The sequence below is a fragment of the Onychomys torridus genome, chromosome 6, assembly GCF_903995425.1.
Source record: "Onychomys torridus chromosome 6, mOncTor1.1, whole genome shotgun sequence".
NCBI classification, from domain to species: domain Eukaryota; kingdom Metazoa; phylum Chordata; class Mammalia; order Rodentia; family Cricetidae; genus Onychomys; species Onychomys torridus.
Genome location: NC_050448.1, coordinates 46478593 through 46503791, shown reverse-complemented (window position 1 = coordinate 46503791; position 25199 = coordinate 46478593). Strand labels below are relative to the sequence as shown.

General features: G+C 45.6%; 1 protein-coding gene across 5 annotated transcripts in view; it reads right to left on the bottom strand.

Moving 5' to 3' along the window:
• Positions 1–825: 825 nt before the first annotated feature.
• Positions 826–25199, bottom strand: part of LOC118585520 (IQCJ-SCHIP1 readthrough transcript protein) — a 745628-nt gene continuing 721254 nt past the window's right edge. For 4 of the 5 annotated variants that reach the window (XM_036190174.1, XM_036190175.1, XM_036190176.1 and 1 more), the window contains 5 exons: positions 11564–11681; positions 10399–10596; positions 9602–9725; positions 6334–6427; positions 826–1457 (listed from right to left, as the gene is read on the bottom strand). In XM_036190174.1, the coding sequence (XP_036046067.1) occupies positions 1406–1457; positions 6334–6427; positions 9602–9725; positions 10399–10596; positions 11564–11681 (586 nt within the window). In that variant the 3' untranslated portion in view covers positions 826–1405. The remainder of the gene's footprint in view (positions 1458–6333; positions 6428–9601; positions 9726–10398; positions 10597–11563; positions 11682–25199) is intronic. The other variant, XM_036190179.1, reaches the window with a different exon arrangement.

The following is a 25199-nucleotide window of genomic DNA, read 5'->3' as shown; positions in this document are numbered from 1 at the left end:
GGGCTGGTAAACTGCTCATCTCTCTCAGGTGGTGGCTGTCTAACCCGTTTGTGCACACTGACTAATTAAGGGCACATTGTGAATCTCTCTACTCACTAGAAAACAGCCTATAATCTTCTTTAGAGCTGAAAAATTTTGAGATCAGAAAAAGTACCTTAGAAACAAAGTAAAACAGGTTGCGTTAGTTCTCCTGTGGAGTCTGGACAAATGTCTAACTTTGCTTCAGACAGGGCACCAACGACAGACCAGCAAAGTGATTCCACCCACTTCTAACCCGATGAACCAGGGAGCTGAATTTGACTGAGAGGAGCATGGGCCATTTGCAGACAACCGCATATCCAAGGACAGTCCTTCCAATGTCCAGCAATTGTTACCTGCTCATACATCCCTAGGCAGAGGGGAGCCTCAAGTGCTCTGTGAGACCTCCCCACTTTCAGGAGAGAATGCCAGCAGACCCAGTCATGTGAGGGTCTCGTGCAGGTGACCAGAGCTGCTCTGCCAAGTCAGGCCCAGAGTACCACAAAAAAATGCAAATGCCGTTTGTCTATGTGGTAAATTGGCAAGTGTTTTGGTGCAATCCAAGGCCCCAACAAAATGAACAGTCATTAGAGAGTGGCGATGCTCCAGATGGATTGCTTTAGTCAATCCCAGAAATGCTGGTTCTGATGTCATTGACAACATATTCACTCCCTCCTACCTTGCTGCTTTCTTTGGAGCAATCTGGCAGTTTTTACTGACAGAAGCTTTCTGGTGGGGGCTTAGTCACAAAGGGAAAAGGACGAGGAGGCACAGCCAGTTTTTGTTAGTGAGCAAAAGGACATATCATATGAAACAAAGTTTTAATTTTTATTTTACATATTTATACATAAAACTTTCAAGGAACCATGTGGATCCAACAGAATGTTAATAGCACGTCTAAGAATGAACCTCAGGTAGTCAACATTCACAAAATGTTGAAAACTGATTAAAGTATACGTAGTATGGAGCGCTATGACTTCACTAGGAGGCAGGCATGTATTTTGACTTGTATAGCACCGTCATTTACAGTCCCTCTTCAAAACTACAGTTAAGAATGGAAGGAAGTAATCAGTCAATGGCAAAATACTGTTCCAAACAAGAAAAATAAAGTTCACACTACCCTCTGCGCATCCACGGTTGTTGGTGGTGTAAGTACTGTACATTTCTTGTAACAATATTTTATTAAAAGGCCTGATATTAAGTGGCACAAGTAAAAAAATGAAAATAAATTAAGAAGCGAAGGCCGGTCACGGGACAGTAAGCTCGGACGACGTTACCAATGACTAACACTGACGTCTGTTTTGGGAGCCACCTTTAGCAACAGCGTTTTTTCACAACCACAGAAGCAAAATGAATTCTAGCTTGTCCTCTGGTGGATGACCCCCTTTCACTTCGCAGGCATTTTCTCTGCCATGTGCTTCTGCTGACTCTCAGCGTGTCTGCAAAAATCAAGAGTACAATTACTCAGCACTAAGAAGAAAGATCTGGACGCTTTCCAACCAACAGCTACAACACCCTCCAAACCAAGATTCTGAGTGAAACACACTCGGGTCAGGGAGGAGCGCTTCCTTCAAGCTCCATCGACTGTCCCAGTTTTTATATGAGGTGATCTTGATTCCTTGACTATGTGACTCCCAGGAGTAATCTGAGGCTGACAGATAGTAATACTGTGAGGAGGGAAAGCGCTGGGTTTAGAAGACGTCAAGAGGCGAGTGTCTGGAATCCTTGCATTGGTGAATACTGAAACTGTGTTATGCCAGGCACTGCACCCGGGGCTGAGTCAGGCTGTGAGGTCTTTGGAGGGAGCATTCTAGTGAAGGCAGTCGTCAGGAAGGGAACAAATGGCAAGTGAAGAAAGAACAGAGAGGAGACGAGTACTAAAGTTGGACTGCAGTTCAATAGCAGAGCGCTTGCCCAACGTGTAGGATGGCCCAAAGAAAATAAAAAGGTAAAACACCTCAAAACCAGGTGTTGCAATTGAGTGGCTGGGTGTTAACTGAGCAACTATTTAAACACACATAGACCGACCGAGGCATTAACTAAGGCTGACAGGAACCTGGAGCTAGCTGTCTAATTTGCTCTTAGAGCTTACCTCAAATGAATGCACGATGCAAAGCTCCCTGTGGATGTAAAGACTTCCCACATTAGCATAAGTCCCCCCCCCCCCCAGTTGATCTTAAGGGCATAGTTAGGACAATAAAACAGGGCCAGAGTAGGTGTGATGTAAAACTTGGCCATCAGAAGGTGGGTGGTGGGGACAGGAGGGGAGGAATGGCCAGGTCCCTGGCAACCCCCTGAACAGGCACCACCCACAGAACCATAGGATCTGTAGGCTGCAAAAAGTTAAAAAGTTTTGAAGGATGATTTTAGGAAATGACAAATCTTGTGAGAGGCTAAGGCTGTGGTTTCTAACTGTCATCAAGGTTCGGGGACAGCATGTGTGCTGTTTGGATGTGGGGAGTCAGTGACGCCACGCCTGAAGCCCTGGTGTTATGCAGAATGCCTCCTATCCATGGTCCAGAGAAGACAAACCACGGGCAGTTTTAAAATTGGGGAAGTGACGCCAGCATCCTTGCCACATGCAGAAACTCAGGGACCAAGGGCGATGCACATTTAGCAATCAAGGAGTCCAGGGAGATGCTGTTGTTGGCTTTCTCTCCCCTAAAAGAAGGCCATGCTGATGCCTATGAAGAGCTATGGATCCTTTTCATATAGCAGATCCATCTGTGTGCATCTCAAGAAAACTCAATTCAACAGACATTCTGGGTAACTGAATTACAGTCCCTGGTTTAATGTATATCCACACACTAGTGCACACAGGTGCACACCTCAAGGGACTTTCTGCAAAGGAAAGAAAAAGAGGCAATAAATAGCTTCAGGAAATATTACAAGCATGTGTTCTTCTGAGACATATGTAGGAAGGATTTCATTAAAATTTTAAGAGGGAAAGGATTTCAGTAAACCCCTTCATTAATCATTTTTACATTAAAGTCCTTTATAAGATGGGCAGCATCCAAGCTCTGCAAAACCTTTTTATAAACAACCATTACCGAGGACTGACTATGTGCATGGTAGGCCCTACTCTGTGCATGGTAGGCCCAGAGCTAGGCTCTGGAGACACAACAAAGAATTCCAATGGTCCCATCCCTGCTTTCAGGGCAGAGAATTTATCGTCTCTGGGGAGAAACAGCAGACCGAAATGACAGTGTGATGAAGGTCCTCATGGCCAGGACACAGAGGAGGAGCATAAGCTGGCCTTGGCATCTTGACAGCTGGTACCACTCTATGCCACCCATCACATGGCTGCTCACGCGTGGAAAACTCAGCAGTATGGAATGAGTGGGGGCTCGGGCCTAGGGATGGGTTTTTAGAATCAAGCACTCCACGGTCACAACTGTTGAGCGGATTTAGGTGGTGGTGTGGGGAGGGGATCCTGGCAATCCAGCAGAAAGGGAGAATAAATACCAAAAAGTGAGCTCTTAGGGGTGGGGACAGAGAGAACTTCTTTAAAGAGACATAAGTGATTTTCAAATTTCCTGGAAACTAGGAAAAAAAATCCAATTCCTAGTCTAGTCCAAGAATAATTAAACCAGAATCTCGGGGGGGGGGTAGCTTATAAATATCCCCAGGTGCTTCCAGTGAGAGGAGCTGAAAGTGAATGGACTGGATTTGAACTAACATCTACAATGATGATAGAACAGGTAGAGGAAACTGGGGACCCGAACTTCCCAGAAGTGTCTCTCTGATACTACCACTGGGAATGGCTCAGCACCCTCTGGTTGTTCCCTGCCCACAAGCAGTGCCCCCAACCCCAGAGCAGAATGACCAGAAGGATGGCTCTCTGCCTCCATGTGGAGGGCTGGAGCACCATGTCCCTGCCTATTATAGAATTGCTCCAACTGAAAAGCTCCCTCTATACCACCTCCAAACTAGCTACTCCTCACCTCCTGACCCCAAGGTCCCACTTGCTCTGTCTCCCAAATCACCCCATCTACACACATAGGCTCACCGAGAAACCAATATGAAGCTTAACACCTTTAGAAATGGCGGCGGTGGGGGATAGGGTGGGGCAGGAGTCCCTTCAGCAAGGAATTGCCAACACCACCACAGAGATGGAGGCGTGGTTTCTGCTACCACAGGAAAATCGGAGCTTATGGAAGACTGCTGACTTCTTTTGTGAACTACAGGGCCTGGCTTCCTACTTCACTGCTGATTTCCTATCTTTTCAATTCCATGACTCTCCATGACTCTTGAATTCTGGGTAATAAAATGAGGTGCTCTACAGTTGCTGACATGCGATGCCCCAGCAGGTCTCCAGGTGGCAACAGTAGCTTCTGAGTTACTCTCAACTTACAAGGCCTACTTTCCCCCTTCTCAGAGGAGGGAGAAGATCACTTGAAGCATACAAACCAGGGGCCATGCTAGTGTGAGGACTGGAGTCTGGATCCCAGAATCCACATATATGCTGGGTGGGCGTGGAGACCTGCCTGTAATTGTAATCTCAGAAGGCAGAGGTAGGGAGCCCCAGAGCAAGCTGGTTAGCCAGACTAGCCATGTAGGTAGAGCAGAGATCAAGCATGATTCTTGACATCCACTTTGGGCTTTCACATGCAAGTGCTCACCATGGGTCCTAAAACTGTGCCTCAGCAGTATGCAGCTTTTGCTTATTACAAATATTGTTTCAGTGACACTGCCATGATTAGAGACATAGTTTATTACCTGTTCCTCACTGAGGCAAAATCCTGTGGCAGGGCCGAGCGCACTGGCACTACTTGTGATTTTGAGCTTCTGTGGCACATGCCTAATGCCTTATGTTACTACGATGAGCAGAGTTCTTTCTTGGGGAAACCTCTCTTTTCTCTCCAATATATTTCTGGGTCTAACAGGAACTGTTATCTCCTGGTTTAAGAATGTCATGCGGCATCTTGGAAAAGGTGTCACAGTCCACTTGAAATCACAAGCATATTTGCAGTATTTCATGTGCATATGTACATCACCTATAATATACATGTATGATACACACTGTATATGTATGGTGGGCTTTTCTATGAGGGGAGCTACTAAGAAGTGGAATTCCCTGACCAGCCCTTGCCTGATTTGTTACCTCTAACCTGTGAGGAGCCATGTCCAGCATGACACTTTGATCTCAGAGTTTCCATGGTGAGAACAATCTGGTGCCACCGGGCTGTGGAAAGAAGCCAGGATCCTTGCCTTCCAGGCTTGGCAGTAATGATCAAGAGCTGGGCCACATAAGAGCTGGTGTCTCTTTGTGGTACCAACCATGTGGCTACTTCTGTGCCAGAAACAACAGAACGGAATGGATGAGGGCCAACTGTCTTGGTGGGAGGTGGGGGCAGGGAGCAGTTTTGTAGGATGAAGTCCCTCTAGGCTAGAACTGTTGCTCTGATTTAGGGGCGGTGTAAGAAGTCCTCGTGGACTGACAGCTACCATCATTTCTGGACTTGGAGATGGATGACTCAGTGAGTAAAGTGACTGCTTTGAAAGTGTGAGAACTGGAGTTTGGAACCTGTGAGCCTTGTTATCTTGGCCAACTTAACACAGCTTGGAGTTACCTGAGAAGAAAGCTTCGACTGAGGAATTGGCAAGATCAGATTGGCTGGTGAGCCTGTCTGTGGGAGATGTCCTCATCGTTAATTGATGCAGGAGGGCCCAGCCCACTGTGGGTGGTACCACTCCCCAGGCAAGTGGTCCAGGACTGTATGAAGAAGGCAGCTGAGCATGAATGAGCCTGGGTGAGCTGGACAGTGAAGGAGCCAGCCAACAGCCTGCCTCCATGGTTTCTGTCTGACAGCTGCTGCCTTGACTTCCTGCAGTGATGGACCTGTAGGACGAAATCAACTCTTTCCTCCTCTAAGTTGCTTTGGTCATAGAAGCTGCTACAGCAATGGAAACACAACTAGACTACCACAGAAAGCTGGGCACAGTAGCATGTTCTGCAACCCCAGGACTGCTACCATGGGCTGGGAGTTGGAGCTACGAGCATCCCTGGAAGCCAGAGGCCAAGAGATCCTATCTCAAACAAAGAGGAAAACAAGGACAGACACCCCAGCTTGTCCTCTGACCTCCACATGCGTGCCGGAGCGTATGCATTGCCCTCACGCCCAACACAAAGATTAAGAGTAATACGTTTCCTAAAGAGGATTTGGGGCTTCTTCCTCTCCTAGAAGAGCTGTTTGGTGAGCCAGGTACGAAAGTTAGGGATTAAGTTCCACAAAGCCAATTCTTGTCCTGGTCCTTCAACTTCGGTCTACCCACGGCTACTTTTCTCCTTTGGAAGAGGGGAGCCAGACTGACCTGGTCAAGTCTTCTATGTCCACCAGCATGGCGTCTTGTTCTGTGTGCAGCTCATCTCGGATGAGGAGCAGCTGGACCAACTCTTCATTCAAACCTGGGCCAAAAAAGGGAACACTGAAACCCACATCAAGCCACGACCAGATCAGAACATGCAACTATGTATGGTCCATTATGCATGTTCACAGACACAAACGTGCATATAAAGTGCAATTCAACATCACAGGAAAGGATCTGCTTCCATTTTTCGTGTGTATGTGTGATTTGCATGTGTGCATTTGTACGATTTTTCATGTATAAGTACACAACCATACACGTGGAGACCAAAATTTACGTTGGGAATGATTATTAATTCCACCATGAAAATAAGACCTCGTGATCAAACCCAGAACTCCCTCACACAGCTATTCTTGCAGCCATGCAGTCAGTCTTGCTAGCCAGCTCACTCTAGGGATCTGCTGTCTCTACCTTCTGAGGTGGGATTATGGGTGGCATCAGACCCACCCAGCATTTACACAGGTTTCTGGGGATCTGAATTCCAGTGGACTCTCATATTAGCCTCTTATATGTGCAGGTCAAGCACCCGCTGGAGCAACACAACCTGTTTGTAAAATTAAAGAAACGCGGAAGAGAAGAAATAAACCACAGATGGACTATCTCCTATCTGAAATGTTCAGGATCTGAGACGTCTCTGCTTCCTAAGTTGTTTGAGTTTTGGAGTATTTACCCAATTATTTAGACGATTATATGATATAAAAGATTTGATTAGTTAAGCACCCGTGGCCCAAGATATGAAAACCTTTGGATATTCCACAACATTTTGGGTTTTAGATTTAGAAATACTCAACCCGTATTTTTCATTCATTCATAATACAGTCAGAAAAGAAATTGCTAGCTGCTAGAAGAAGATTGTTAGTAGAACCAGGGCTTTAGGGCTGGAGAGATGGCCCAGTGATTAAGAGCGCTTGTTGCTCTTGCAGGGGACCTAGGTTTGGTTCCTGGCACCTACATGGCAGCTCATAACCACCTGTAACTCCAATTCCGGAGGATCTAATGCCCTATTCTGTTCTCCGCAGGGATTGCATGTATGTAGTGTGCAGACATACATGCAGGCGAAACACCCATGCAGATAAAATAAAACCAAAATTTAAAAACAATGTGCTAAATAAATGTCTTTAAAAGAAAAATCAGGGCTTTGAGGAAGTGTGAAGAGTAGTTTTTAGATTATATTATTTTTTCACCCTTCACCTTTGGGAGCTCCCCAGTCTCTAAGGGTGACACCCAGATGCCAGAGGCAGGCACATCCAGGATGCCCAGGGCCTTCACATGACTCTAGGGAGGCCTGTTGCTCTGAGAACATTCTCCGAAATACTGGAAAGTTAGATTTCTGGTGTAACAGGATGTGTAAGAGCTGAGGAAAGATGTCAAGAAAACAGAGTGCAACGAGAATATTCCTGAGCCCTTGCCCTTACAGCCAGAAACTAAATGTATGAATGGGTCAATGCGGTTCAGGAAAAAGAGCTCGCTCTTAAGTTTTTCCCTCAGATAAGCTAAGGGTTACAGCTATTAGGTCCACACAGGGGAAAAGGCCCACTGAGAAGCTGTGAGCAAAGGCACAAAAAGAGGGGCTGGGTTTGCTGCGATGGGCCCTTTGGTCATGTTTTCAGGGGTTTTGACTTCAAATGAGGCCTCTGTGCCTTCAGTTCAGAAGAGTTTGCGTCTTGAAAGAGGGATAAATCATACCCAGAGCCCTAAAAACTCCACATGCCCCTAACAAGCACTAGACAGAAACTTTATTAGTTAAAAGTCTAGAGGAAGCTGTTTCGGTGGTAAAATCCTGCAACTTCTCTTAACCCTTGCATGTGTAACAAGCCTAGTGATTAAACAAAATTAAAGTGAATTTATATCCTGTGAATCTAGGGTTTTAAAATTAAAACACCTTTAATCCCAGAACTCCGGAGGCAGCGGCAGACAGATCCCTTGAGTTCAAGGCCAGCCTGGTCTACAGAGTGAGTTCCAGGACAGCCAGGGCTATTATACAGAGAAACCCTGTTTTGATAACACCAAACACCAAACAATAAAACAAGACAAAAATATTAAAATCCTAAATCCTTTCTCTTGATTCTAAAACAATATTACATAGGCACTGAATAGATCTCAGTGTTTATTTGGATCTAGTGAAAAAAAATTATCTTTTGTAGTTGCTCCTGGATGGCCTTCTTGACCATCAGCCAAGAGGGAGCCTGCACATCTGAACCCTCAGAGCATGACAGATTTGATTTTGCACCCCAGCCCAGCTCCATATTAAAAATTTAAACTTTCTACTATGGAAAATTTCAAACTAACAAAAGAGCAGAGAAATCTGTTTAATGATTCCCTCCAGATTCCATTAGGCTTCCACAATAACCAGCTTGAATCATCTCTCTCCCAAGTCTCCAGGACTACTTTACAGCAATTACAGCAACATATGGTCTTGTTTCTAAATGCATAAATGCGCATCTCTAAAAGAAAGGGCTTTTAAAATTCACAAGATTCCCATACCTTTAGCAAACCTAAAATAATATAATAATAATAATAATAATAATAATAATAATGTCTTTTGAATGCATTTGATAGGTATTTCTCTTATCTCTTGGAATTCCTCTCAATCTTGTAAACCCATAAGATTATACAGTCATATTCTGGGGGCTGAAGGGATGATGACATCATCTGGGCGACCTTGCTGCCTCGTGGGGACACCATGTTTCAATGGGCCAACCATGGCCTGCTCTCTGTATGACAGATGACCTTCAGTGAGTGCCACCCCCCACCAACTCCTCACCCTGTCTGGATGCTTCTGTTGAGTCCCTTTATACTGAGGGGGAAATCTTCTACTTTGTAATTTTTCCATATTTGTAACTATATAATCACCACCTAAAAATAAGTGTCATTTCCTGTGAGTAAAGGCCATGATACCTCAAACCAATGTGTACATGAGTAAAGCAGAATTGTGTACAGCTTACAGCTATAGAAGTTTATCCCTGAAACAGAGGTGTGTTAAATACATGCCCCATGCTAGGAGCTAGCAATTTAAAAGGGACCCGTAACCATGGTGAACCTTGGACAATTCTGAAAGCTCCCAACATTTTATAGTTAGAAAAGGGAAGAAACAATGAAAGAGTCCTGTGGTTGTCTTGAATCTTGCAAACACACAGACAGCCCAGGGAAGACACCCAGCAGAAGAACTGAACCCACAAAGCATCCATTTTCCATCCTAGGCAGATGTACTTACTTTCGATCTGGGAGTGGAGATCATTGACGATCACTTGTAGCTGCCCAATTGTCATGTCTCTCAGGTCAGTGGGCTTTAAACTTCTTTTCATCAAACATTCGCTTATGTGAGGCATGTGTGGCAGCTGAAGACACAAAGGGGCAGTGGAGGTGTGAGCAGAGCAGCCAAGACCCCGGGAAAGACCCTGTCTGCTCTCAGGAGACACCTCCTCCATCACCCACTTCACCAGCCTCCGCGCTTCCCAATGAATGGTGGCCCTACACTGCACATCCATTTCTTACTATGATGCCCTGTGCGTCCCAAATGATGCTCTGTCTGCATCACAGGCTTTCTGGTTGGTCTCTGACACATGAGTTATTGGGTATGTAAGTGACAGGCATAGCATGGATAAAATGAACAATATCCACACTGCACGAGAGAAAACTGACACGTGAGTCACTCTTCAGACCGGGGCAGCAGGTCAGTGGCAGAGCCTATTGTGATTGCTAAGTCCTGGGCACTAATTCATGACATCATACCGTCTCCCTGGAAAAGTAGGAGTGAGAATTGATAGCAACAGTGCACTGTGATATTAACACAGGAACACAGGAGAATCAAGGGCGGAGTTGACTTCTGTGAAATGTTGCCCCGTGTGTTTTTCAGCGTGACAGTGGAAAGGAAAAAGAAACACTTCGTTCTTTCTCAATTGCCAGTGCTTTTGACAAACTGCCTCAGAGAAACCCAAGTTTGCATAACTCTGGGGAAGAACCCATCTGCAGCCCCAAACGCTCGCTTGCACACCAGCCTCTGCTGCTTACAAGGTCAGCGACGGGAGACTTTTTCCTGTTCTGTTTTTCCACTTCCACTTGCATCTTGGCCATTGGTTTGGCCATGGCAAGGGCCATTTTGGCTTCGGCTTGTAACTTCTTTTGCCTCGTGAGGAAGTCCATGTCATCCAGGGATTCCGATTCCTCCTCAGTCGTGTCTCTATCGGAATAGGATGAACTCTGCTTGCTCTGTGAAGGAAGACAGAGTAGCTTCAAATTTCACTCCAGCTGCCGGGCACTCAGGGAAGGGGGCTAGCAACTGGGTCCTCCCTCAGCATGGCTGGGGTGTGTGTGCGTGTGTGAGTGTGTGTGTATAAGTGTGAGTGTGTGTGCATGTGTGAGTGTGTGTGTGCGTGTGTGAGTGTGTGTGTGTATGTGTGAGTGTGTGTGTGTGTGTGTATGTGTGAGTGTGTGTGTGCGTGTCCTGGCAGCAATTCCACTACCCACTTGATCTCACCGCAGCTAGTCAGTCACAAGATACCTTAAAAAGGGCCTGTTTAGAATGATTCTGCTTTGTGCACAAACAGAAAGAGTGGTAGAAGTTATAATGGGGTCATTCATGTTCAATTATGGAGCCCAGAGCCAGGGTCAGAGACGGTCTTCTGAGAGCCGGCATCTGATGACATTTGCACTATGCTCAGAGATCAACACGAATCTGCTGATCAATGGTACAAAGGTACAGCACAGGGGGAAACATTCCAGCAGCAAGCATTCAGATTATTCGTGACTTCTGGAACATGTGGGGAAGGGCTGAGCTCCTAGTTCTAAGTCCAACGGGGAAGGATTCCTTCATACATATATGTATGTGTGGAACAGAGCTTCCTTATTGAGTCCCAGTCAGCTTTGAACTCATTATCATAGCCTAGGCTGACTTTAAGTTTGTGATCCTCCTGCTACGGCCCCGCAAGCACACGTCACCATGCCCACCTTCCTTTTATAATCTCTAAAAGCATAAGTGGCTTCTCTCATAGTCGATAACTTTAATAAGCCTTATCTCTCCTTACTGTGTCATGACTTTGATTCTGTAGTCAGACACTATCAATTTCTCGAAGCGTGTGATCCCAAGACACTTCCTTTCCCGCCCCTGGAATGGCTGCTCCTGGGTCACCGCAGAGGAAAGAGAAGAGGGCCAGGCCTGAGCCCCCTGTGGACTTACCATGGGCGACAAGGGGGTGTCCAAGCTGGTTTCAGTCTTACTGTCGTCTGCATCGCTGTCCTTGTCGCTGCTACTGTCGTTGACAAAACATATCTGGAGGTTCATCCCACTCTGCAGTCTGGGCAGAAACAGACAGGACACTCATTCGACTTAGCTATTCGTTATCTGGCTGTAGCTCGTTAAACTGAGTTACTAACAGGAAACAGTTTCATGTGTCCTTCATGTGGAGAAATAAGTGATCCAAATCATTCTACATTTCCTTTGTTGTTGAGACAGGATTTTGCTACGTAGCCCAGGCTGGCAATCCTGCCCCAGGCTATTCTCTCCTGCAAACAGGAATCTTATGAGAGGACCTCCCAGGATTCCATTCTTTTTTCCACGTCAGTCTGGTTTTAAAGTTATATGTTATAGCATCCCGTGGCTAGCAAACACACAGTTGGCACATACACAAAGATGCTCTGTGTTTCCAATTCTGTCCATCAAGATGAAAAAGACTTCTTCAGCCAATAACAATGTGTGATGCTATTTAGGATTCTGTTTAAAAGGACAACCCAGAGACGCTCACCAGAGCCAGTAGGCCAAGACTACAGCTCTCTGCAGAAAGTCTCCTTCCCCTCCAGTAAGACAGGACCACTTGAAGGAAACTTTACTAAAGCAGTTGCCAAACTCCAACAGAGAAAGCTCACTTATGTTGTCAACCCCAGGAAACTTTCGTAAGGAAATCCCAAGGTGTTCAGTCTTAGAATACGCGTGCTTCTGCACACCTGCAGTTGGAGAACAACCACCTCTTCAGAGTTCATTGCACCAGAATTCTTAAGGTTGGCAGTGGAGTCAGAAAGTGGAGTCAAACCCTGGCGATGGACGTGGCCAGACCGTGGCCTCAGCTCTGGGTCCTGACCGGCTTTTGAAGGTGAGCCACATGTGGTGGTTCTCAGTGTCTCTAATACCCCAGTCTTGTGGAAAAGCAAGTAGAGGGCAGGCTCCTGTGGCAGACAGGACCGCTGTGAGCCAGTCTAAGCCAGCTTTGGGGCAGAGGATACCGAATTTGCTCTGGTGTCACTACTGCCACAGGGAGCTAATCTAATATCTGACATTTGTGTATGCTTTTATTATTATTATTATTATTATTATTATTATTATTATTATTATTGAGCTGAGGATCAAACCCAGGGCCTTGCGCTTGCTAGGCAAGTGCTCTACCACTAAGCTAAATCCCCAGCCCACTTTTATTATTTTAATGATGGAGAAACTTTGCACGCATTGCTCCTATGACTGATTTAAAAATGTTTATTTGATTGAAAACACAGGATCCACCTATTTGGCCTGCATTGCAATTAGGACAGGTATGTGCTGCCACCTATTGTTAAATTTTATAATTACATGAGCTCAAGCTTACTTATTTTCCCTTCAAGAAAAGGTAGCAGCTCTCCCCAGTAAGTCCAGTATTAGCCTCTTCCAATCTTCCCAGCATAGACAGGGAGCCCAGGCCCAGGGCTGCAGGGAAGCAGGCCACAGGTTCTGAGATGGTAGCGGGTTCCCGATCCTGAGTGTGTTCAGAGCTTGGCATGGGGCAGGTGCTCCGTACATATGAACTATTTTCTTTTCTCCACTTTCTGGAAGCTGGACAAAGGGATGGAGACCCTTGGAGCTAATACGGCCTTCTAAAGGGACCTCCACTAACACTCCTCACCCATTCCCAGCAATCCCTGATGCAGCCAGCCCTCTGAACTGTCTGTAACTAAAGTAGCCGCACTCCAGTTGTGCCAGGGCACGCTTCCTTCAAACTTTCTCCATTAATGTTCAGGTTTCCCTCTGATCCAGACAAGTTAAATATAATAAATTTGTGATATCTGCAGTTCGTCTAAAAAGTGGCATCAAGCAATTTCTAACAATAAAACCAAGATCTACGGCTCGGAAGGCGACAGCAAAGATGGACGGAGAAGGGGCAGACACATCTTGAGGGCTAATCTCACCTGAACCTAGGATTACGCAGCATTTCCTAGATATGCACAAGGCCTCAAGAGATCCTAGATATCTGGCTGCTGGAGATAAAGACTGTAAAAATACAAAACAACCAGCAAACGGCACCACAAAACTAAGTTAAAGATGCCCAAGGACAAATACCTTCATCCTGAAGAAAATGTGATTAAAATTCTGCAGCTCTGCCCCAAACCGGTCAACTACCCCCAAGGGGCATCTAACCCGGAAGAGGTATGAGGAAAAATCTAGCAGTTGGGGGAAGTGGAGGGACACCTCAGGTACAAATTCAGAAAACGCCCTTAGTAGCACAGTAATCCCGTGGGAAACTGAAGGGCGCTGGGGCGGGCGGGGTGGCTTGGAATTCCTTACAGTGGTAATCGCCAAGAATGTTACTCGAAGGAACGATGTGACATCATAGCTGATTCAGAGAGGGTTTTAGCAAAGACATCTTAAATGGGCTCCCGCTTCAAGAGGGATTTGTTTGCCTTTAGCCTTTAATCGCATTTTAGGAGGAAGACAGCTCAGGGTAAACTCAACCACAGTCCCTAAGCAGAAGGCTGGCTGTGGGGTGATGGGGCCACTAGTTCTTCTGAAGGCCTCTGTGCTACGGAGATAATCCCCATGCCAGTCTTCCAGCCTGGCAGCGAGATATGCAGCTGTCTGAAAGGCTTACTTCTGAAGACTGCACTTCCCTGGGTCTCCAGCCTCATGCTGCCTCGCTTACAAGTACTTAAAGGTCACTCTGGCTCTCTGCTTCCTTGGTCTCCCGAGCACAGCGCCAAGTGAAAACAATATTTCAGAGTTTCCCATTCAGGGTCACTGGATGTTTTTCAAAAGATTTATTTGTGTGTTTGTGTCTATGTGAGTGTATACACACAGGGGTATGAGCATCAGTGGAAGCCAGAAGAGGGTGCCAGACTCCTTGAAGATGGAGCTGCAGGCATCTGATGGCCACCAGAAACTGGTGCTGGGATCTGATCTGGTCTGAACCATTGTGCTAAGTCCTTCACTGATGTTCTGAATGGTACTTAGCAGAACACTGCATAGAAACTCCACTGGTAATCTGTCTTGCTGGCTGATGGCTGGGGTTGGGGGAGGGGGCATCACATGGGGAGATTCAGCTGCCCTGTCTTCCAGCCAGAAGACCAGCTCTTAGAATAAGGGCTGTGCTGACTTCAAGTGCAGTTGTGAGGAATGTTATTAAAACATGCACGGGACTGGAGGACAGCAGTCAGAAAGTTCTTTGCTCCCAAAGGAGATCTCAAAACACAGCCAGTGGTAGACAGTTTGGGAAAACACTACCACCACCCAAACCCCAAACCCCAAAACAGCTCTTCAGGCACAGTGACACATCCCCATAATCCTAGCAGAGGAACCAGAGGCAGGAAGGTTGAGAGCTGAGGCCATCCTGAGCTGCATGAGGAAGGAGTTCCTATCTCTAAAAGCCAAGGAATTGGTATGCAGATCAGTGGTAGAACACTTGTTTAGGATGTGCAAGGTCCTAGGTATGATTGCTGGTGCTGGGGGTGGGGGTACAGGGGGAGCGTTTCATTTAAAAATACAGAGACAAGACTAGGGTTCTCCAGAGAGAAACAACTTCATGGTTCTGAATTTTGCTGGAGACTTCCAGAAGGGTAGAAAAGATTGTAAAGCAGGTCTTGTTCTTGGTCTTAGGCTGGGGTGATTAAGAACTGGTGTGAGCTCTGAAACCCAGAGTTTCTCCTTGTTTTCTGGTTCTAGAAATGAGAATCTGGCTTAGGAATCAATACAGGAAAATGCAAGATTCTGTGTATATGTGCACGTGTGTGTGTGTGTGTGTGTGTGTGTGTGTGTGTGTGTGTGTGTGTGCATTATGTGCCGAGTACACATGTGGAGGTCAGAGGAGGCTTTTTGCTATATTTATTTTATTCTTTTGAGTCAGGGTCTCTCACCGAACCCGAAGTTTTGACGAGGTTGGCTGGCTAGTGAACTCCCAGGTTCTACCTATCTTCGGGCCTCCCATACTGGGGTTAGAGACATTGCTGCCATGCCCAGCTTTTAAGTGGGTGCTGGGGGATTTGAACTTGGGTTTTCATGCTTGTACAGCAATCATCTCCATTCACTGAGCCATCTCCTCAACCCATTTTTATGATTCTCTTAAGAGTTCACGGTCTTCTCTTGTGCCCTTACTCTGCCATGGCTCCCTGAACGGGCTCTCCTGCTGGTGGATGTGTGAATTCACCTCAGAGCTCAGAACCAAAGCTCCAGGAAAGCTCTTTCTGACAAGAGCAGTCAAGGGACCTTAGTGACCTCCAGCTGACTGCAGATGCGTAAGTCCAACACCCATGGGCAGAGCTGCCCAGCTAATGGCAGGCTCCCAAGCAGAACCCTACCTTGTTGTGTGCTACTAATGGCCATGCATCTCATTATGCGTCATCCTTGGGGCAATGGGTAAATGGCTCAAGGTTGCAGAACAGGAGATCTCATGCTGGACTTCTGATTTTTTAAACCAGTGGCATTTCCCCCATGCTACTTTTAATAGTGGGTTTGAATTTACTAGATCCTGCCTGTGTCTGGCAGGGTAATTTTACAGAGCTCCTGCCCCCTATCGTTGCTCATAGTTTCAAAGAGAATTGTATGGCTTCACTCAGGAAACAGCAAGAAAGAACTTCCATATGCCTATGGATTCTGATCTTGCATTGCTCATTAACTGTCTACAGCCAGTGAGGCTTGTGAGTCACAGCCATGCTGTGCCATTCACAACTCAACATCTCCAACTAGTTTGTGGCCAAGCTGGTAGAAAACATTATTTCCATTTATTTGAATGGATCTTTGATGCATTATTCAAAGGTTTTATACATAATGAATAATCACCCGTATTTTTCATGCCATTTTTCTGTTTCATATTGATTTCAAAGGGGATAGAGCATAAAATATGGATTATAACTACCCAAGGGTATGTATATATGCATGCCATTTTTCTGGGACCACGTCACAGTGAATGTGAGGACAACGGAGTTTTGGGTAAGCTTTAGCTGCACTCTGCGGGATGCTGGTAGGTCGAGAGTAGGCACCACTGCTTTGTAAAGAACTATTTACAATATTTCTCCATCCCAAAGTTTGCCTCTTTCTTTCCCCATTTACTGTGTCTTGTAGACATTTACCTTGAGAACTACACAAATTCCTGTTGATGTTTTAAAAAAATGGTGAAAAGGGAACGTGGTTTCTACTTTTCCACATTTGTTATGGAAATACAATGCTATGTATTATTTTATTCTAGCAGGATTGTGTAAACTTCCTCTTGCTATGAGGTATAGTTAAGAAATAGGAAAACACTCGATTGGACTTTTAAAAACCATTCTGTCTACGTACCAGCTACAAATGTTGCTGGTTCAACATATGGCATCACTATACAAAAGCATCATAAATGATTTTCTTAAGCATGTATATAGAGAAAAGGATTGCTTGATTGCTCATCCATCCATCCATCCACCCACCCACCCACCCACCCATCCATCCATCCACCAATCCATCCATCCATCCAACCATCCACCCACCCATCCATCCATCCATCCATCCATCCATCCATTCATCCATCCATTTATCCATCCATCCACCAATCCATCCATCCACCTATCCACCTATCCAACCATCCACCCACCCATCCATCCATCCATCCATCCATCCATCCATCCATCCATCCATCCATCCATTTATCCATCCATCCATCCATCCATCCATCCACCCACCCACCCACCCACCCATCCAGCCATCCATCCACCCACCCATCCAGCCATTTACCCATCCATTAATTAATCCATTCATGCATGCATGGACCAAACACCAGCTCCAGAAGCTCTGTAGCACCAGCAACCCAGTGCTGAGCACCTGCTGTCCCCTTTTGCATAGGGCACACACTTTCTAATTTGCTACAGGCCTAATATGCTCTATTGGTTTTTATTTGGATTACTTCACTCATTTCAATTTCTTGTTGGATCCTGTAAGCATTTTGTGGTTCTCAACCTCTAAAAGTGGAGGCATGGCAGTTAAGTGAGGAATAAAAACCAGGTCTTCCAAAAGGTAGCAAGCACTGGAGTCATCATCGATCAGAATGTGTCAGTAGAAGCATGGAAATACACACACACACTGGAAGGGAACTCAGAAACACTTGGTGGACACTCCCTATTCCATATATGTGCAAGCAAATACTTTTGCTACCTGGACATTAATAAAGCAAGGTATTAGCCAGGAATGTTAGCGCAGAAAGCTTCAGGTGAGAGGAAGTAAGGCTGGCAGAGGGATGAACTCAGGAGGGAGCAGAGGACCACCCTCCAGTTGTGTGTCTAGAGAAGCTAACGGGTATTTCTAACTATGTGCCAAAGAATGGATTATTTGATGGGGAACCTGCCAAATTGTCCTGGCTGGCATCTTAAAATGAAAAGGACTCTAAAGGCAGTGGACGTGTAAATGACCACACAGGGTTTCCTCTCTAAACCCTACAGACACTTTTCCTGTTTCTGCTTCCATCTCTTAGGTCTAGTTCTTAAGCCTTCTTTCTGTACATGTTCAAAGCATGGCTAACAGGCTGCCAAGGCCTCATGGTCACAGAATCTTCCCAGTGGTTTTTGTTTGTTTGTTTGGGTTTTTTTGTTTTTGTTTTTGTTTTGTTTTGTTTTATTTTGTTTTTTGAGACAGGGTTTCTCTGTGTAGCTTTGTGAGAGTCGGTGGTTGAGCTGTGTGTTGGAGGAAAGGTGTGTGGGGCTCAGCTGCAGGCTGACTCAGACCACACTGAGTCTCTGTCCAGCTTTCCTGGAACTCGCTTTGGAGACCAGGCTAGCCTCGAACTCACAAAGATCCGCCTGCCTCTGCCTCCCAAGTGCTGAGATTAAAGGCGTGCGCCACCAATGCCCCGCTTCTTCCCAGTGGTTTAGGCAGCTAGTAGAATAAGGGGCCTCCATCCGCCAGCTTTCCTTTGGGGAAACATCAGACTGCTTCCTAACCTGGGCTCCAGAGAGCTAAAATACTTGCGTTCCTCAGACAGCTGTCGGGTCTCACTCCACATCAGTGTCAATTTCCTTCACTAATGACCACTTTCCGAGTAATTGAATTTGGAATTACAGGATTTTAATGTCAGGGAAATGTATTTTCAAGAGAAATACTCTCTGCTTTGAATGGAAGGCTAGAATGGGTTCTCTTAGGATAATAGGCACAAAATAGCCATCTCCCCCGATGTCAAATGTGATCTATTTTCATCTTAATTGAGTTCAGATGATTTCTAAGCAGCCTATTTATGAAATAAAAACTTACCATTTGTGAGCATCTATTATATGCCAGGGACTTTACCTACCTCACTTAAAAAGGAAGTATGGAGTGGGGACCTTGCTTTACATATGAAAAACAGGCAAAACCCACACAAGGTCACAGTTGTATATATTCTCCCTCTTGAGGGGTAGGGCAGTTTAAGAAGGACAGAATTCATAAATGAGAAAGAAAAGAAAGGATAAAAAAGAAACAAAATAAATCCCACAATGAAACAAAAAGCTGGCAACTGAAATGCCTAAGAATAAAAGATGAAATATGATGAGCCATTGCTCAGCTAGCAACACACACCCACACCCACACAATGGAATAGCTCTGAAAAAAGGCTGAAACGTCCTGATATAGTCTTAAATGGAAAAAAAAAAAGCCATAAACAGTAGCTATGGTATGATTTCAATTTTATAAATAAAAATGCACAGGTAAGGCCAGTGCAGTCCTCTTTGGGAAAAGTCACCTCCTGCTGAGTCTGATGACTTCAATCCCCAGGACTCCCGATACTGGAAGGAACTGATTCCCATGAGTTGTCATGTGACCTCCATACACGTGCCAGGGCACACCTGTGCTCCTCACCCCACAATAAAGAAACAATGTAGTATTTTTTTAAAAAAGTATACCTAAGGTGGGTGGTATGTAAGTACTTCTGATGGAAGACGTTAAGTTGACATTAGCTTGCCTCTGAGTTACCACGTGTGGGCCGTTAGCAAGGTAGCGCACACCTGTAATCCCAGCACTCGGGAGGCAGAGGCAGGTGGATCTCTGTGAGTTCGAGACCAGCCTGGTCTACAGAGCTAGTCCAGGACAGGCTCCAAAGCTACAGAGAAACCCTGCCTTGAAACCACCCCCCCCCCCAAAAAAAAAGGAGAAGGAGAGAAAGTGAGAGTCGGTGGTTGAGCTGTGTGTTGGAGGAAAGGTGTGTGGGGCTCAGCTGCAGGCTGACTCAGACCACACTGAGGAGAGGCTGTGACTCACACATGAGTCAGCCTGAGCTTGGATTCCGGCAGGCTGCTGTGGATAGTGGGAGATGCTACGTGGGCAGCCGGGAAGTGGCTTCCTTGTAAGTGAGCATCTCCGTGGACAGGCTCTTCCACTCACCCACTGACACCCCTCCCAATCCCAGCCTTCTCCTCTCCCTGCGCCCGCAGTAGACCACAGACCCTAGGTGATTGTGTTTCTCTAAGACAGCCAGCCTACTTACTCTGCTCAGCCCCTGAACCGAAACATCTCTCCAGCAGATAGCTGCCAGAGCCCCGCAGGCTAGAGACACAAGCTTTCCTTTGTCAGCGGTCTGGGTGGCTCCTGAGAAAGCACAGCAGAGAAGGGTCAGTGCTTGGTGACCTTTGAGATTTTTATATGCGGTTATCGGTTCTTTGAGAATGTCACACCAATTATTTTGATCCTGTTCATCCCCTCCTTCTACCTGTAACTCCTTCCAGAAGTGCTCACCACCTCTCACCCCTTCCCAACTTTGTGCTTGTGGTTACTGTTTTAATAATCCACAGAGCCCGATGTGTGTTGCCCATATGCTCAGGGGTGGCGGACATCCACTGAGGTATGGTCAGCCTCACACATACCAAGCTCGAGCTCCACAGAGTGCCATTCTAACTTGTAGGTGAATACTTCAAGTTATTGTATACTTGTTGACACGGCAACACAGCCGTCACCTCTTTTATGATCTTATTGAGAAACATTTAGAAGTTGCTACTGAGGCTCAGCTCTACAGTAAGCTTCACCTTAAAAAACAGCCCTTTCAAGGCTAACTCCTGGGGGCTGAGGAGATGGCTCCGTGGTTAAGAGCTCTTCTTGTTCTTGCAGAGGACCTAGATTCTGTTCCCAGCACCCACCCACTCAGCAAGGGTGTCACTGTGGGGACAAGCAAGCCCTGGTGCTACACGTGGTGTAGGTGCAAGGAGAGTTCAACTCTGATGTGACAAGTTCCAGGAGGCTGCCACCAAAGGAGGGCTGCCCTCATGACCTCGCTGCACAGTTGTTGCTGACACATGAGCTGCACATGACAAGCCAGTCAGCACTCTAGCTCGCAGAGGAGAGGGGGTGCATGAGTACCTACCCTCAGCTGAGAAGCTAACAGGTGAGAAGCTTCAGGGGCTTTTGGGATGGGCGTGGCCCCTGGTAGGCTGACGGTACCTCAGTGGATGTCTGCCACCCCTGAGCATATGGGCAATACACATCGGGCTCTGTGGATTATTAAAACAGTAACCACAAGCACAAAGTTGGGAGGGGGTGAGAGGTGGTGAGCAGTTTTGGAAGGAGTTACAGATAGAAGGAAGAGATGGACAGGATCAAAATAATTGGTGTGATATTCTCAAAGAACCGATAACCACATATAAAAAAGCGTATGTCTAAGTAAGTCTAAAATAGTCCGCAACTAAAATTAAAATTCTCAGTGCCAAGAGGGCATTTAATTGGCAGGTTGGTTTTTTTTGTTGTTGTTTGTTTGTTTTTTTTTTAACTTTTCAGGTGCTATAATCAGCAGTGTGTGGAAGCAAATAAAAATGTAACAGAAATAACGAGAGCAAACACCAAGGGAGTAGAGACCAGGCACTCTTCTGGGTACTTCACTCACCTTCTCATAATAACCTCAGGAAGAAGGAGCAGTGATTACCCCCATTTTACAGATGGGGAGGCTGAGGCACAAGTCATCAGCAAGTGCTACTAAGTAGCAACCAGCATTACAAGTCAGGTCTGCTGGCTCTTAAGACCCTGCCAGCTACTTCCTTCCTAGTGACTGACTCAGACTGACTCTCAACAGTGGTTGTTGCAGGGCACTGCTGTGAACACAGAGAGGAGAGATGTCATTTCTTTGTCCTCTGAGAGCGTTGTGGGAGGAAGAATCTGGGAACAGTTGATGAGAGGCACCAGAGCCTGGAAGAATGGGGTACTATGATGGAAAGGCAGGGGTCTTTTCTTTTAATGGCGTTTTTACCTATACTATTGACTTATTTATCTTTCTACTTAACTTTGGGTCTATTAAACATCTGAAAAGACACAACAAATTATGGCCACCAGATGGCCCACCCCCATAATCTGTTTAAATAGTATCATGTAAGGGCTTGTGTTCTCAGTAAAAATATCTTCCATGGGTTTCACCATGTGATCATCCGTGAGAGAAAAGTCTGAAGGGCACAGGAAAGTTTTATAAGATTGAACTAAAGGATGGTGCTGGATGGGGATGTGGCTCCGTTGAGCTAGTTGGTTGAACTCTTGACAAATAAGCACAAGGCTCTGAGCTCGGTCACAGCGGTGATAGAGAAGAAAGGATGCTGTTAGACCTCCAGACAACCAGCTCGCTGCTGCCAGTGGACCTCTCTTCTCGAGTAGCATTTGCACAGCTAAGGCCCAACACATGTGCGTGACCACTGTCTAAAGGGAGTGCAAATTCCACTGAGGGTATCATGAGAACATGTCAAAGATTATGCAACACGAAAGCTGATACCTAGAAGCTTTTTTAATTAAACATTCAGCTGTCCACCGAAGTCAATTTTTATTATAACATATATCCCTGTGCCCTCCCTCAGCCCTTTTTGAAACAGCTCAGGCAATTGAATTCTCATTGTTGATAAAAAAAAATCATAAGACAGGGTTCAGCTGGTTATGCCTTTAGCAAGATGTCAAACTCAGCCTACACAAAATTAATTGCACCTAATTAAACTGGGGTCATTGGCATTATTGTAAAGCAAGGCTATTTATTAGACAAAGAAAATTTCACAAATACCAATTTGCTTTTCTTTCAGATTTGTGAAAGAGAAGAATTGCTTACATAATTAAATTTGTTTTGCTATTTTAATCTTATTACGTCTCAAAAGATCCACTTTAAATCCTGCCTTGCTTTTGAAATTGCGTACTATTTGAGAATACTAGAGGCCTCCTTGAAACAAGGCGTTCAGAAAAGACAGGTTTCCTGCAGAGTGCCTGGCGACTGTACGAAGAGGGTAAGAGCAGATGCAGAGCCACAGTTTGCTGGGACGCTGGCCCCACCAATGGGAAGACTTAAAAAGCCACACACCAAATTAATGGAATGTGCATGGGACTAATGTGAGGTTTTAGCCATGCACCATGCATTACAAATAGTCACTTTAGTATGCACTTCTTATTTCAAGGAGGATGCTGCAGAGTGAGTCTCAGCACACGTAGACAGGTCAGCCTTTCTCTCATGCTGGGCTGACACAAGCCACCCCACTTACGTCCAGGAAATTATGCAAAAATTATTACTCTTAGATTCGAGATGGTGATTCATTTTCCTGGCAAATGATGCTGGCTCTGTGTTCTCTCTCTCTCTTCCCTCCCCCTCTCTCCCTCTCTCTCTAAGGCCCTGTGAATCTCTTTTCTTTAAAGCCTTCCAGGTTCACTTTTATGGGCCTGAATTGGCCCTGCTTCCCACCCTCCCACCCAAACACAGAGGAGTAGCCCAGTCGAGCTGTATCTTTCCCTCCAGGCTGTATGATTAAAAAAAAAAACAAACTCCCCAGAGTGTTTTTGAGCAGCTGGTTTGAATAATGATTACTGTTTACTTATCTCAACCAGCTCACAAATTCACTTCTTTCTTGGTCTTCTCTGTTTATTGGTGAATGGCTGAAGCGGGGCCAATAACAAACACCTGGTACCTCCTCTGTGTTTGGGTGGGAGGGTGGGGAAGTTTTCTTTCCAATGTCGGGTTGGGTTGTAATGTTGGAAGATGATAGATTTCCTAGATGGCTACTGCTAATGACCTTCCCATCTTGTGTCCTTGCAGCAGCTAGGCCTGCTCCTGTCCCCTCAACACTAAGCTATGTAAGCTCAAAATGTGGACACAGACAATAACTGATCACTAATATGGCCAATGAAAATCCTATCTGGAAGCATTATACCAGTAGTCCAAGTGAGGTTGGGAGTGATGGTGTGTCTGTACTCTCAGCACACAGGAGACTGCAGTCAGAGGATGGAAAGGGGAAGCCTTATAGCAAGACCCCCCTCCCCACCAAGAATATTACTAAACCTGCCATTTCTTGGAAATCTCATTTCAAAAAATAGGTAATCCACTTTTCTTATTTCCTATTAAGCTGTTAAGAGCTTTTTCAAAACGATAAAAGAACGACAAAGATCATACAGTTTCAGTTTAAGAAGGTGATTATGTCTGGATTAGCAAATTTTGAAGGAAAATGTGACACTGTGGATGCCACACTCCAGTACTAGTCAGGTCTAATGAGCTGTGTTATGCAGCAATATCCAACTTTCTCTGGCTATATAGTATTAGGCATAAAATGTCTTTATGAGATTATTGTAAGCCTAGCTTACATTTAACAGCTTGCCACTTTTTAAAAAACTGCTTTAAGAGAGCTAACACAGTCTAGAAAAACCTAGCAGTGCTGAATCCTGGTGGACCATTGCAAACTTGAACTCGAAGGCATGGCTGACACACTTAGACTTGCATACTCCTTCAGAATTTCTCGCATACTGAATATGACTAATGTTTTGCAGGTAAATTTGCATCCCTTGAAAAACATAAGCATGAAGCAGATTGGTCTTCCAAAGAGCCTATTCACTTCAGTAGGTCGTGCCTTAAAAAGCAAGCTTACAACTTCAGAGTCCAATACTTGGGATGCTTTGGACAGGGTCTGACTTGGTAGCCGCAGCTTGCCCTGGTGCTTACTATACTGGCCTCAAATTCACTCTAATCTTTCTGCCTCAGTATTCCCTGTGCTAGGCCTGTGTTACCACGCCTGGCTCTGTGCCAGTTATTAATCTTAAATCTGGCACTACATTTCATATTGAGCCTGAGCTCTTCAGGGTAGCAGCAGACTCATGACAGGTCTACCTGGTTCTGGTTGTTTAACTAACCCAACACATCTGCTCTGGTACATTTTGAGGTCCTGTCCTGCTGAGCTGAGGCAAGGTATTTCCAGCCCAGTGAAAAGCTTTTGGGATGACTGTTAGCGGTTGGGGTGGGGTTTGGTAGGGGTGGAGGGGAATAGAGAAGATAGTAACCAGAATACATTATAAACATGCATGAAACTAACAAAGAAGAAAAGTCATCAATAGAAACACAACGGAAAAAAAATATCCCAATAGCCTAAATGACCACATGTTATATAACAGGGTTACATAATAGTGACTGAGCTTTCCTGGAGTCCTTCCCTCCTACACTATGGCTGTCAGGGCTGGTGATGGTCCATCACAGCAGATTTTCTATTGACAAGACAAAGTGATGTTTCTTAGAAACATTTAGGATCCTTATTAACTATCATCTTGAGGGGAACTAGAAAAGTCATCCTGTTCTCACAGATGATGAGCTCATCTCAGAACAGAGACGAGCCCATCTGAAAGAACAGGCTATTAATAATCTCTCCAAGGCAAGCCAACAAGT